This window comes from Ambystoma mexicanum, chromosome 1p (assembly GCF_040938575.1).
Source record: "Ambystoma mexicanum isolate Mex_15411 chromosome 1p, UKY_AmexF1_1, whole genome shotgun sequence".
Classification (NCBI taxonomy): domain Eukaryota; kingdom Metazoa; phylum Chordata; class Amphibia; order Caudata; family Ambystomatidae; genus Ambystoma; species Ambystoma mexicanum.
The window spans coordinates 1,010,079,523-1,010,091,889 of NC_090921.1; the positions used below are offsets into that span (position 1 = coordinate 1,010,079,523).

The 12,367-nt window shown below is 43.8% G+C and overlaps 1 protein-coding gene across 3 annotated transcripts in view; it reads right to left on the reverse strand.

The window, feature by feature from the left end:
• PDPR (pyruvate dehydrogenase phosphatase regulatory subunit) overlaps window positions 1–12,367 on the reverse strand; it is a 1,147,433-nt gene that overhangs the window by 306,534 nt on the left and 828,532 nt on the right. For all 3 annotated transcript variants that reach the window (XM_069655114.1, XM_069655129.1, XM_069655120.1), the window contains 3 exons: window positions 10,238–10,386; window positions 9,982–10,094; window positions 9,623–9,717 (listed from right to left, as the gene is read on the reverse strand). In XM_069655114.1, coding sequence (XP_069511215.1) covers window positions 9,623–9,717; window positions 9,982–10,094; window positions 10,238–10,386 — 357 coding nt within the window. The remainder of the gene's footprint in view (window positions 1–9,622; window positions 9,718–9,981; window positions 10,095–10,237; window positions 10,387–12,367) is intronic.

The window sequence follows — 12,367 nt, forward strand, 5'->3', positions numbered from 1 at the left end:
GTGGCAGGTGTAAATTGTTAGAACTACGTGCCTGACTCTGCCTAGCCTCACTACAGGGACAAGGCCAATGCAAGTCAGGGGAGGTAATCTCCCTAGCCTCATTCCTCATCTTCCTGTGGGCAGCACTTTTATCAAGATAGAATGGAGAGGAATTAGGGGAGTTGTAGTTCCCCATAAAATAAGCCGGGATAAGGGTTAGATGGGTTGTGGAAAAAGGTGTGCTTTTCCCCCACTCCCCGAGGACCCCCAACCCAGGTGATCCTCCCTTGCTTGTCCATCCCCAGGGTCAGGATCCAAAAGTAATGGCCTTTCCCTGGCCACCCGAGTACGGGATCCCTGGGGACTGGGCTGTGAAACACCCTCTGTTTTTTCACAGAACCAACCCTGTTTTGCACCTATCTGTCTAATGGTTGCCTATGGCTCAATTCTTGCACAACTTGGCATGTATACCTGCTCTTTCCCATGCAACCTTTCCCCCTCAGCTGACCCACTTACCCTCTTGGACTGCACCCTTACTCCACTGGCTTCACTTGCTTGTTTATTGTACCCTCCATCATACACCTTGACTTTTCTCCCTTATACAGTGTATTCACTCAAAGGTGACACTCCCATTCTCCCAGTATCTTCAAACTCACCTATCCCCCTTGCCTACCACACAAGACCTGCTCATGTCCCTCATTACTCTGAGAAACCAGAGGGTGTCTCCTCCGCTAATCCCCGGGGATCGATCTCTCTCAGGTGGCCAGGGCACGGCAATCGCCTTTAGATCTAGACCCTGGGGTGGACCAGTGTGGGAGGATCACTTGGGTGAGTGGTCTTCGGAGAGTGAGATAGCCGATGGCAAGACGCAGCATTCACCCATATTTTATGTATCAAACCCATCCCATAATTAAGGATGCTCCGAGATCCCAACTCCCACTGCCCTTTTTACACAAACACTGGGCCGAGTAAGAGGATGACTGAGAATAACACTGGCACACAACGTACTGGCCATGTCCCGCTAATCGGGTCAGGCAAAGTCAGGCACTTAATCCTAAGTGCATACACCTGATACCAATTAGCTCTCCTCACATGAATAAAAGACAGAAAGCAAAGACACACTCTGAGCATGGCGGAACACGATACCAAGCAGAACTTTCGGGACGAAGGCACACCTACTGGAGCAGAGCAACAGACCAAGGGACGAGAGCAGCATGCCGAAAACCGCAAGGCTTCCCTATTGGAAGTTGTTGCCTCCGAAAAGGGCCGTGAAAGATGTGTGGAAAAGGCCAGATCCCTCAAGTGAAGGCTGCATTTGTTTCAAGGATGCCAGAGACCCTCCCATGTAAACGGCAGAGTTGGGGAGGTGAGGTCAAGCCTGTGGTACTAACCTTGACTCGAAAAGTGGAAAATGCCAAACATGAAAGAAAAACACACAGCCGGTGAATTGGCAAGTGACCTGAGGGACTGGGATGTTTTAAAGTGAGTGAAGTTAGCAACATCATATCACAAGTGAAGGCTGCACGTGTGGATGTGACGTGAAGAAAAGCAGACTAGTGAATGAACTTTGATGTAAAGAACAGCTGGAAAATCAGCTATACTAAGTAACAGACTGGTCCGGTGAAAGGAAGTAACCCACTCGAAAGTCTCTGTGAAAGGTACTTTGTTTAAAGTGAGAAAGCAACTGAACAGTAAAAGTAAAAGGAAGAAGATTCATTCCTAGAGAAAGGAAGAGTGAAAGGAACACAGTGAACTTTGAGTCAAAGTGGTCCTGCAGTGGTCTGACAAATAAGCCACGCACATTCGAAAATCTTTGACATCTGAAAGGGGTCCGAACCCGACAGAGGGAGATCCGAAGTTCGTGTAGAAAGTAACTGTGAATGGTCCAAGCCCGACAGAGGGAGACCCAAAGTGAAATAAGCTTGGGCAAGGGAGAACTTGCATTGAACTTTATCATAGGAGATCTGAGCCCGACAGGGGGAGATCTGAAAGAACTGTGTAGTGAAAGGTCTGAGCCCGGCAGAGGGCAAACTTTTGGGAACGTTTTGGATAAGATATTATTTTGGAAGAAAGAGAAAGATCTCAAGCGTGGAAGGCAAAGCAGGCCTCGATCCACGGCTTTTTGAACTATATATATTGTGTTGAAAACCAAGCCAGAGTGTGTCGTTCTGCCTACAAGGATCGCCTTACTCCGGGAGGCCTAACGTGGGGAGGAGAGCTGGTTCAACCACATTGGGCCTCATTACAAGGTTGCCGGTCCTGTAACAACGGTACCGGTAAGCTTGCCGGTACCGTTGTTACTGGACTGGCAAACTACGAGGTCTGCTCGCGGGGGCCTGTCAGCCCAGCAGGTCTGACCTGCCGGGCAGAACGGCACCCATGAGCAGACCTACACAGTAGCAACGGCACCTATGGGGCTCAATGGGAATGGGGAGTAATAATTACCGGGTCTAGCGGGGCCGGAATGCCCCGGTAATTGCCCATTGCCGGTAATTTCATGACTCCGGCGGCAGCCGTGCCGGCATTTACCAGCACGGCTACCACCTCGGTCATAATGAGGCCCATTATCATTTCAACCCTGATTTTTCCTTTTTGTAGACATTTTTCCTTGTCATGCTTTTTGTACAAGAGATAGGGCAGGCATTAGGTCTTTGTCAGCATAGGCCATTTTGATTTGACAGAATCCACTAGGACTGCATTATTTATTATTTGTTGGTCGAGACTACCAATCCCAACCATTGAAATAAACATTTTACAAATTGTACCCATTGGGTCAGTCTCTGCTTCTGATACCATGCCTCCCCCTACACTACCTATCAATCTTTCACTTAGCCTCTGGAATTCACAATTCAAGTATTCCTACATTGTGGACCACTGACTCTTATCACACACTTCTTGCCATCATAGATATCTGGATCTCCCCTCGTGAGACTAGTCCACTAGCAGCTCTCCACACAGACTCTGCTATGTCCTCCTACTCTTTCCGGCCTGCATAGAAGGGGGTCGATTTGTGTTCCTTATCAATAAGGCACCCAGGACTACCCCATACCCCCCTATGATATCACCTCCATCTCTTTTTACATGTGTCACTATTAAACTCCTCCCTCCAACTTCTCTCACTGTTCTGGTGTCAGGTCTGGGTCTGGTATAGAGTGGATGAAACACAGTTTTGTACACAGGTTGTCTGCATGACTATTATTATACTCATGAAGTTTTAATCTACCCTTGGCTGTTAATAATTTACATGTTATTCAGGATAATGAGAATACGTTGGGTTGGCCTTAACCTTGCCTGTTACAGAGGGAAGTGTTCCCAATCCATCATGGTGATAATGGTGCAGGGAGCTGATTGGTTAAAGAGTTCTCTTCAAAACGTAAGAGGCATTCTGAACTGCCTTTCATTGTCCAGGTTCTAGCAGGAAGGTCCAGTGTAGGTAAAGTTCCAGGTTTAGGCCCAAAGTCACAGTTAAACAGGAATACAGGAGAAGAAGTATTGAAGCCGATTACCTCAGTGAATTCAGAAATACAAGGGACAAGAAAACCTGATTGGTTGGTGGTAGTGCAGCACATTAATTGCAAGAAAAGCAGTTAAAACTAAGTTTGATTAAGATTTACTGTTAGGTAATTTGTTTAGTTTCAGTTAACTTCCTTATTTTTATTGGAGAGACTTTCTCGCTTGACTCCGCAGAGAAAAGGAACTCTGTGTTGAATTGGAAGAGTTTAATGCAGCGCGCATGTGCAGTCAGTTGCTTCTTTCTGGTAAAGACATTCACAGCGCTGGCTTGATGTATTTAGCAATTTATAACTCTACTCCTGAAGAGAGGCTTCAGTAGCCTTGTGAACATTGTCATGTTTGATATCTAGCGTCAGCAACTCGGAGAGCAACGTCTCTATGTTTGAGTAGTGCCAGACTGCGAGTAGCGTCTTTCAGTTGATCCCTAGTGCGTACGCCTGGGCAGAAGTAGCATCTCTCAGCTGATCCTTAGTGCACACGCCTGGGCAGAAGTAGCGTCTCTCAGCTGATCCTTAGTGCGCACGCCTGAGTAGAAGTAGCATCTCTCTGCTGATCCTTAGTGCGCAGGAGTATCGTTTCTACTGTTACGCGCTTGCAGCAATGTTTAGTGCCGTTGTGCTTTTCATTTAGTTTATGTCAAAGATCCGAAGAGGAGTTTGCTGCATTTACCGTGCAAGAGCAGTGACAAGGTTATGACGTTCAGCAGCCAGTAGACTTAGATATGGAACTTGAACAGAAGATTAACTTAATATGCAAATAAAAGATTTTCTGAATACAAAGCAAATCTATTGAAAGAAACTCAGACTGAAATAAGAATTAGCGACAGAGAAGCGGGTTGGGTTCTAGATTGCAAACACTCCTGTGCTGAGCTCTGTGAGTGGTTTTCTTGAATTTCTATTTGGTTTTGCAGGGTCACAGGTTGGAAGAGGTAAACCCAATACCTCTTGTGAAGAAAATGTGTAGAGAAGTCCTGGTTACCTTGCAATTGGAATATAACAATATGATCCTCCTTTTTATGAAAGGATTTCACGCGTATAGCTGTGGTTGTTACAAGTGTGTTTTTATTGGAATATAGTCTAGACACATTGTCTGGAGAAGGTGGTCAGCCGACACGTGTTTCAACCCTGAGGGTCTTTATCAAGGCAATAAGGTAAGGTTCATGGGACCAAATTCTGTGTGGTTGAAGTGGGCAGTGGCAGAGTGTTTTCCAAAATAACAGAAGTCAATAGGCTGTTGCCTTTAGTTATCCTTGCTCCGTATTGCCTTGCTAAAGACCCTCCGGGGTTGAAACACGCGTCGGCTGACCACCTTCTCCAGACAATGGGCCTCATCATGCGTTGGGTGGTAACGTCGGCGCTATTAGCGCCAGCGCTAATAGCCATACCGCCAAACCCCCTGGCGCTATTAGCGCCGGATCACGGGTTTGGCGGAAGGGTTATTGCCCATTCCCTATTGGGCCCATTCGGGAATTCCTCATTCCCCATTGGACCCAATGGGGAAAATGTGCGCTAATCCCGCTGGCAGATTCCCCGCCGCCGGTAATAGCGCCGAAAATCTGCAATTTTGCCGCAGCTTTGAGCTGGGGGGAAATCCGCCAAGGCCATGATCTGGCAGACCCTTAAATGTGGCGGTAATAGCGCTACTGCCACATTTAAGGGATACCGCCAGACTCGTGATGATGCCCAATGTGTCTAGACTATATTCCAAAAAAAACACACTTTTAACAGCCACAGCTATATGCGTGAAATCCTTTCATAAAAAGGAGGATCATATTGCGATACTCCAATTGCAAGGTAACCTGAAATAATAATTAATTCATCTGCAAAAAGGAATACTGAATTCAAGACAGGTTTATTGGACCCCAAGAGAAGTTACAGGGACCTCAATCTGTTTCCTTAGAAACTCTATATTTCTTCAGTTTAACTTCTAGAATCCAACAAATTCCAGTTAAGATGTCCGTCTGAGGATTGCTTGGTTGCCTTCACAACTCAGAACTGAAAATTCCTCCCAGCCTTCAGAGGAGGGATACAGGTACATGTTTTAATATAGAGAATTGTGTTGGGAGAGTCAGGGGTTTAAGGTGAAATTTAACCTGCTTGTTCTTTTATTTTTCCCTGCAGATTTCCGCCTAGCCAGGAAGCAGAAGACTGTAGTTTGTTATTTTCTCCACTTCCCCTTTTCCTTGCGGATGTATGGTTTTCAGCTGTAAATTCAAGCAGTTGCTGATCAGAGCTCTTTAGGGGTCTGTGGGGTCCAGCAGCTCCAGCGGACAAGGACTCATCAGGACCGGACATCTGGCTTCAACGCCCCCATTGTCCTCGCAACTCATTATTCCCAGACAGGAACCTTCACCTTGAGTCACTTCCCACGACATCCCCATTGTCATGCTGGGGGACTTTATCAGGCTCACATCAGCCACCTGCCTTCAACTTAATTCCTTCCGATCTAACCACTCTGTCTTCCTGGTGGGAACTCTCTTGACATCTTATTTCTCTACTTAACACTCCTCCTCTGACCACTCAACAGTCCCCTCTCAACCTGATCACTCAATTTTTCAATTAAATGTCTTAGCCCCTCCTCCTTCTGTCCCCACCTTAAATGACCAAGAGAACATCAAGCAGGATTCTCTTACAGCTTACCTTGATGATGTGAGGATCCCTCTCCTGTCTCTCCCCTATTCATGCTGCTTCTATTGACTGTGCACTTATGACTCCCTTTGACCAACTCTATCCTGCATGTGCGTTCCCACCTTCCTGGTAGGATCAAGACCTTCAAAACAAACATGTGTCCATAGCTACAACACTGGTGCAAATTCCATCCCCCACCTTACTACGGCCATACACAAATTCCCTTGCTGCCCTCTCCTCTACACTGCACTCTGTCAAATCCCACTTCACAAACCTAATCTCCTCCCTCACAATCACCCTCCAATTGTTCATCTTCACTCTTAAGCTTTGCTCACGCCTAACAATTTCAACAATCTTATCATTGCCTCCTCCCTTTCGGCAAAGGGCTTTGCTCAATGCTTTTCCTTTAAAATCTTGAAAGTTCCCAACACTCCCACAGCCCTCCTCTCTCCCTCCGCCACCCTCTTTTTGTATGCCACCTGCCTGCAATAAACCTTCTACTCTCAACTACTTCACCTCCAGCTCTCCTACTGAACTATCATCCATCCTTTGCTGCACCAACCTATCTAGCACTCCTATCAACCTGTTTGCTGCTCAAATGGTCAAAGACTTAGTATAAATCACCTCCCATCATCTTTGAACTCTTTAAAATCTCTCCCCACTGGACTCTTGCCTGCTTCCCCCGAATCTGCAACTGTCCTCAACCTTTAAAGAAAACCTTTGCTGACCCAAACATCCTAGCAAACTATCAACTGCTTTCCCTCCTATCACAATAATCAAAGGTCCTTGAGTGGGTGGCCTTCACCCGAATCACCAAGTACCTTAAGGATAATGGCCATGGAGATCCACATACATGTCTTCAACTTTCTCTCTGATTACACACTGCTCCAAACTTTCTTCTTTACTCATCCTTTTAGACCTCTCTGCTGCTTCGACATTCACCACCACTCCTCTGTCTCCACCTCATTGTCCAGGACCCTAGGTTTCGCAAATGTGATCTTGCCTGGATTGCCTCCTACCTGGATGGTGACTCCTTTCAAATTTTCTGGAACTCGCAAAGTTCTCCCTCTCTTCCCGATAGCGTCCCCAAGGATCATTCCTTGGACCACTACTGTTCACTATCTACATCCCTGCCTTAGGAAGAGATATCTTGTCCTTTGACTTTCACTTTCATCTCTTTGCTGACAACACTCAAATCTGTTTCTCCTTTCACCCTTTCAAAACAGCCATTTGAGAATGCCTCCTTCAACCAAGGCATCTCTACACGCATTACCAACTGTCACACTCCAATCCATCCCTGAATGGCTCTTCATCGCTTCATGCTGAACACTTAAAAAATGTAAGTTATTTTTCTACTGGCTTCCAAATAATTGCCCCCAATGCTATCTCCTTCCTGCCTTAACTTCTTGCTACCTCACCCAAAGTTCAGAAACTTTGGGTCCTCTTTGATAGCTATCTCCGACTGCAACAATTAATCACTTTGACCACTTCTGTTGCACATATTAACCTTCTCAACATTTTAAAAATGTGCATTTGTAACCACTCTGCAAAAATTCTAATTCAACCCCTCAAACTAGACTAATGCTCTTGGCTACTCTTTGGTTTCCTCTCTTATTCCTTATCCTCTACCTAGAGAAAATCCTCAACTTCGTTACTTGCACTAGCTATAACCAACCTTGATAGACCCTCCCCCATTTCTACCTACCAACATCATGCTGGTTGGTTTTCCAAGCACAACCACTCTTTTTCCATGTTCCTCCTCCTAGTCTACAAGACGATCAATGATCTTGCTCCTCAGAGCCTGGATGGCAGTAACTCTGTGTATTCAACATTTTGTTCCCACCACTGCTCCTTTGCACTCATCCTCACTGTCCCAGGCCTTTTCTCACTTCCACTCTTCTGCCTACCTGCCATGCTCTAGTTAAACCTACTGCCCATCACAATCAAAGTCAGACCACCTGTGGCTCTCTTTAAAGCTCGGCTTGAACTTATCTTACTTGTCAAAGAGGGAGCTCCATCTATCATCTACCCCAACCTCCCGACCTGACCCCACCACTTCCTAGAGTGCTGTGTTGTAATATAATTTTATAAATTTGTAAAGAACTCCCTTTTAGTGTGAAGCACTCAATCCTCGAAATTAATGTTACCTTTGTAAGTCAACCGTTTCTTATTTTATTTGTCCGCTTTGTTTAATCCTTGGTCTAAGTCCAACTTAGTTCACACCCTCAAACTGGCATCCCACTTCTTCTGATCTTTATTCTATAGTACAGGCACCCTGGTGGGGAATGCCTCAGTCATCTGTATATGTGCAACTGAAAGTCATTTGTAACCAAAATTGACATCGCTCTTCTTCTAATCCATATAAATATTATAGCAGTTTCCAGCCTATCAGACGGAAACCAAAAACAATTTGGCCAATTCTGGCTTACAAAAACTTATGCAAAGGAGTTATCACTTTAATTAGTGGTGGTGTTTTTCCTGAGAACATGTTAAGGCAGCAGATAAAGATCTGCAGGATTTATTGCGCCCCAAAAAAATATAATTTAGCAAAAAAAAAATCGGTTTTCTTTAGTTCTAATTTGGATGGCTGCACTTGCGTAACCTAAACATACTTTCTGTTCTGTAACAATTAAATATAAGTGGCCAAGGTGCACTCTGGATATTAACATATTCAAAAAATATATTGAAGAGAAAACTCATATGGATACATTTCACATACATGTATTCATATTCTCTACGTTCAGAATGGGTAAGTTTGTTTCCATTAGTTACAACTCTAGCAAAATATATCAAAATCACAATAAAAAATTAATACGAAAATTGGCCAGCACGTTTCTCACTACTTGTGCTTAAACAGAACACCACAATGATTCCTCAGGGCATGTGCTATATCATTTATGATGTCATCTTTCCTAATTTAAGAAGATTACCATCCTCATTCCGGTTCCTTTGACTTGTGAACACTCATGGCAGTTGCACACAGACAACAGACAATTTTCTACTTCAGCATATAAACTTCCGTGCCAACATTGGACCTGCAATGTATATTTATAAATGCACACAAAGTTGCAAGAAGGTTAATGGGAATAATATACTATACACAGTATAACTTCGGAAAAACTAGTAAACCAAATTCACACAATCTGTAAGTGTTCAGAAGCCAAAGAAACCAGAATGAGAATAGTAATCCTGTTTAAGCAAAAGTATGAGAAACATGTGTTGGCCAATTATCATGTCCATTTTTGAATGAGATTTGATATACTTTGCTAGAATTCTAACTAATGGAAACACACACATTTCCAGTGGAAGGGTACATAGCAATCTAGAGAATACAAATACGTGTATGTGAAATCTATCAATCTTGAGTTTTTCTCTATTTTTAAAATAAATAAATATCTGCAGCACCCCTTTGTTCACATATCTTCTCAAATGTTAAGACAAGCACGTAAACATGAATAGTTACTGGGTAATGAACAATCTCTCAACTACAGAAAGACACCCACCTTGCAGAAGAGAGAGGGGAAGTGGTCGGGGGTCATTGGAGCATAGGATAACTCTGACAGGACATCCATGGCACGTGGACCAATTAGGTTGAGAGCTGAGGGGAAAGAAATTAAAATGTATGTTAGATATACGTGATGAACACATTATTCTAGAAAAATACTTTGCAGAGGGGAATAACAGCTGTCATTGAAACTGTTTTTTGGGATGGAAATGCAAGCAGATTTTCAAAATCTTGTTTTGATGTTGGGCAACAGAACTGAAACACAGTGACCTGTATGTGGCGAGGTACAGAACATAGTTCTCAAATCTAAATTTAGGCTAGAATACCTCTCCTAGCATCACATTTCCTGGCCCTTACCAGTGTACTTCCAGGTCACATCCTCCAGGAAGAGATCACTGTCAATGGGCATGTGTTGCTTCAGCCAGGCCCAGCAGTGAACCTGCTGGTCAGTAGGGGAGATCATGAAGAAACTATAAAACAAAGACAGAGATCATGCATCCTGGTCAGAGTGCTTTGTCACCAAGTCCTACTCAAACACACACCACCGCACTCAATATATAAAGGCCCATGGTTTATGGTGCTAGGGAAGACGTAAGGACTACATTAGACCTACCTGCGCTTGTTAACTCTCACCACACTGCAGTCATTCTCATAGCCTCCCTTTGGGTTTAGCATTCCTGTGTGAACGATGTGTCCCACCGGAACGTCCAGGTCATTGGAGAAGAGGTATTGCAGCACCTCAAGCGCTTGGTCACCTGTAGACTGCAGGGAACATGAGGAGGATGTTAGTCAGTTATAAACAAAACAGTTGTTATATACCCAGAGTCATTTTCGAACACCCATCTGCCCTTCCAGCAAATTACATCTTATTTGTCATCTGGACATGTCAAGGCAATTGATAGATTAATTAGTAAAATTGGAAAGCCACAACAGTGTTTATACATAAATTCAAGAAGTTAGAACAGTCTAGTTCGATAGAAGCCGTCATTAGATCCTACCACTAGAGGCTATTATTGTAATAAACCATTAAACCCTGGGAGTTATTTAATAAATAAAAAAATAAAAATAAATAGGTTTTTGTTACTTTATAGATTTGGGTTAGATATAAAATTCAGTGATAGGCAATTATATACACTAAATGCACAACGGAAAATGTATCAAACGTACAGGGCTTTACATGATATATGTATTCACACAGTGCCTGTCAGGTATGTTATGCAAAACTGCACAATCCAGAGGGTTAGAACATCCAGACTACTGAATAAACTCTCTTATGGAAGAGTTGTTATAAAATAGGTCTGTTTTTGTGAACAATACATATGGATGCAATAAATTGCATGGGCATAAACTTGTTCCGAGCATGAATGCAAATGACATCATGGTGACGACTTCACTAGCGGATGAGGTAGAAAAAGATCGATCATGGAAAAATATAGGTTTAAAGCGATTAGCAGAACCTCAGGTGATCATCAGTGTTTCTGATAGTGTTCTGATACCCAGAGGGTGGGGCCAAGTACAGTGAAGGTTACCCTGCTTTATGTTGTAGGAGAAATTGGGGAATAACAAGAACACAAGAGTTGAAATAAAGGAGAGTAGAGTGCGAAACAGTTAACAATTGTAGAGATAATGAAAGAGGGGGGTTCCAAATCCATGGAATGTTTGGTAGATTAAGCAAAGGACCAAAAAGATAAATCTGGAGTGGATAGGCAAACAGTAACATGAGTTTGACGAGAAGCAGAAGCCACTAGACTAGAAGCAGCATTCTGAATAGTCTGTAGACTATGGATGAGAAACTGGTAATTCACGGTAAAGAGCATTGCAATAAATTAAGTGTGAACACCCCAGTTTGGACACAGCTGACTTTCAGACCTGGGTCTCTTCTTGGTACGACTTTCTCTCCTGCTGAACATGAAGACCTTCATGCCCAGAAAACAACTTCAGATTTACTGTCCAAGCCTGAATGGTGACAATGCCCTTTTGTAAGGCCTTCTGGCGATTACCCTAGCGTCCCCGAGATGTGACCTGCATGTTACAGCAGGACTCAAAGGACTACACAAATTCGACCACATCACCCTACCCTCAGCAAACTGCACTGGCTCCCACTGCAAGCAGATATCATATTCAAATCCTGTTGCATCACCTACAGGTTTGTCGCCCTGAAGACCCAAAGCTACCTCACCTAGAAACTCAGTAGCTCCAGAGACCTTCTCTGCCTATCCCCAAGACTCTGGAACCTCCTAGGTCCACACCCCACCCAACATGAGACTGGAAGATCTGCTCCCCCTCAGTTTCCTCCCCTGGATACTTGTAGATCCCTTGCTGACATATTGCCCATCCTCCCCCTCCCCTGTTAGCTCCCCGCTCCCCTCACTGTGTCCTTCCCCCTATGATTTGTAAAGTGCTCTGTTGCTTTCTGAAGATAGGGACATGCTCAAATACCATAATAATGATGATAATAATAATAATAATTATAATAATAATAATAATAATAATAATAATAATATAGGAAAAGGGCAGTAGAACATACTATTTTACACAGTATCTTCATACAAATGAAACAATTGTTAAACCTTGCATTAATCTACGGTTGCAATGACAGTTCAAAGTCAAAGCAAAACCTGGCATACAGAAGATACAGGTACAGGAGCAAGTCATTTTAGTTGACCAGAATGAGGGGTCCCAGAGGTCAAGACTGCCACCTACCATCTCAGTTTTGTGAGTGTTAAGCTATCCATACAATTCC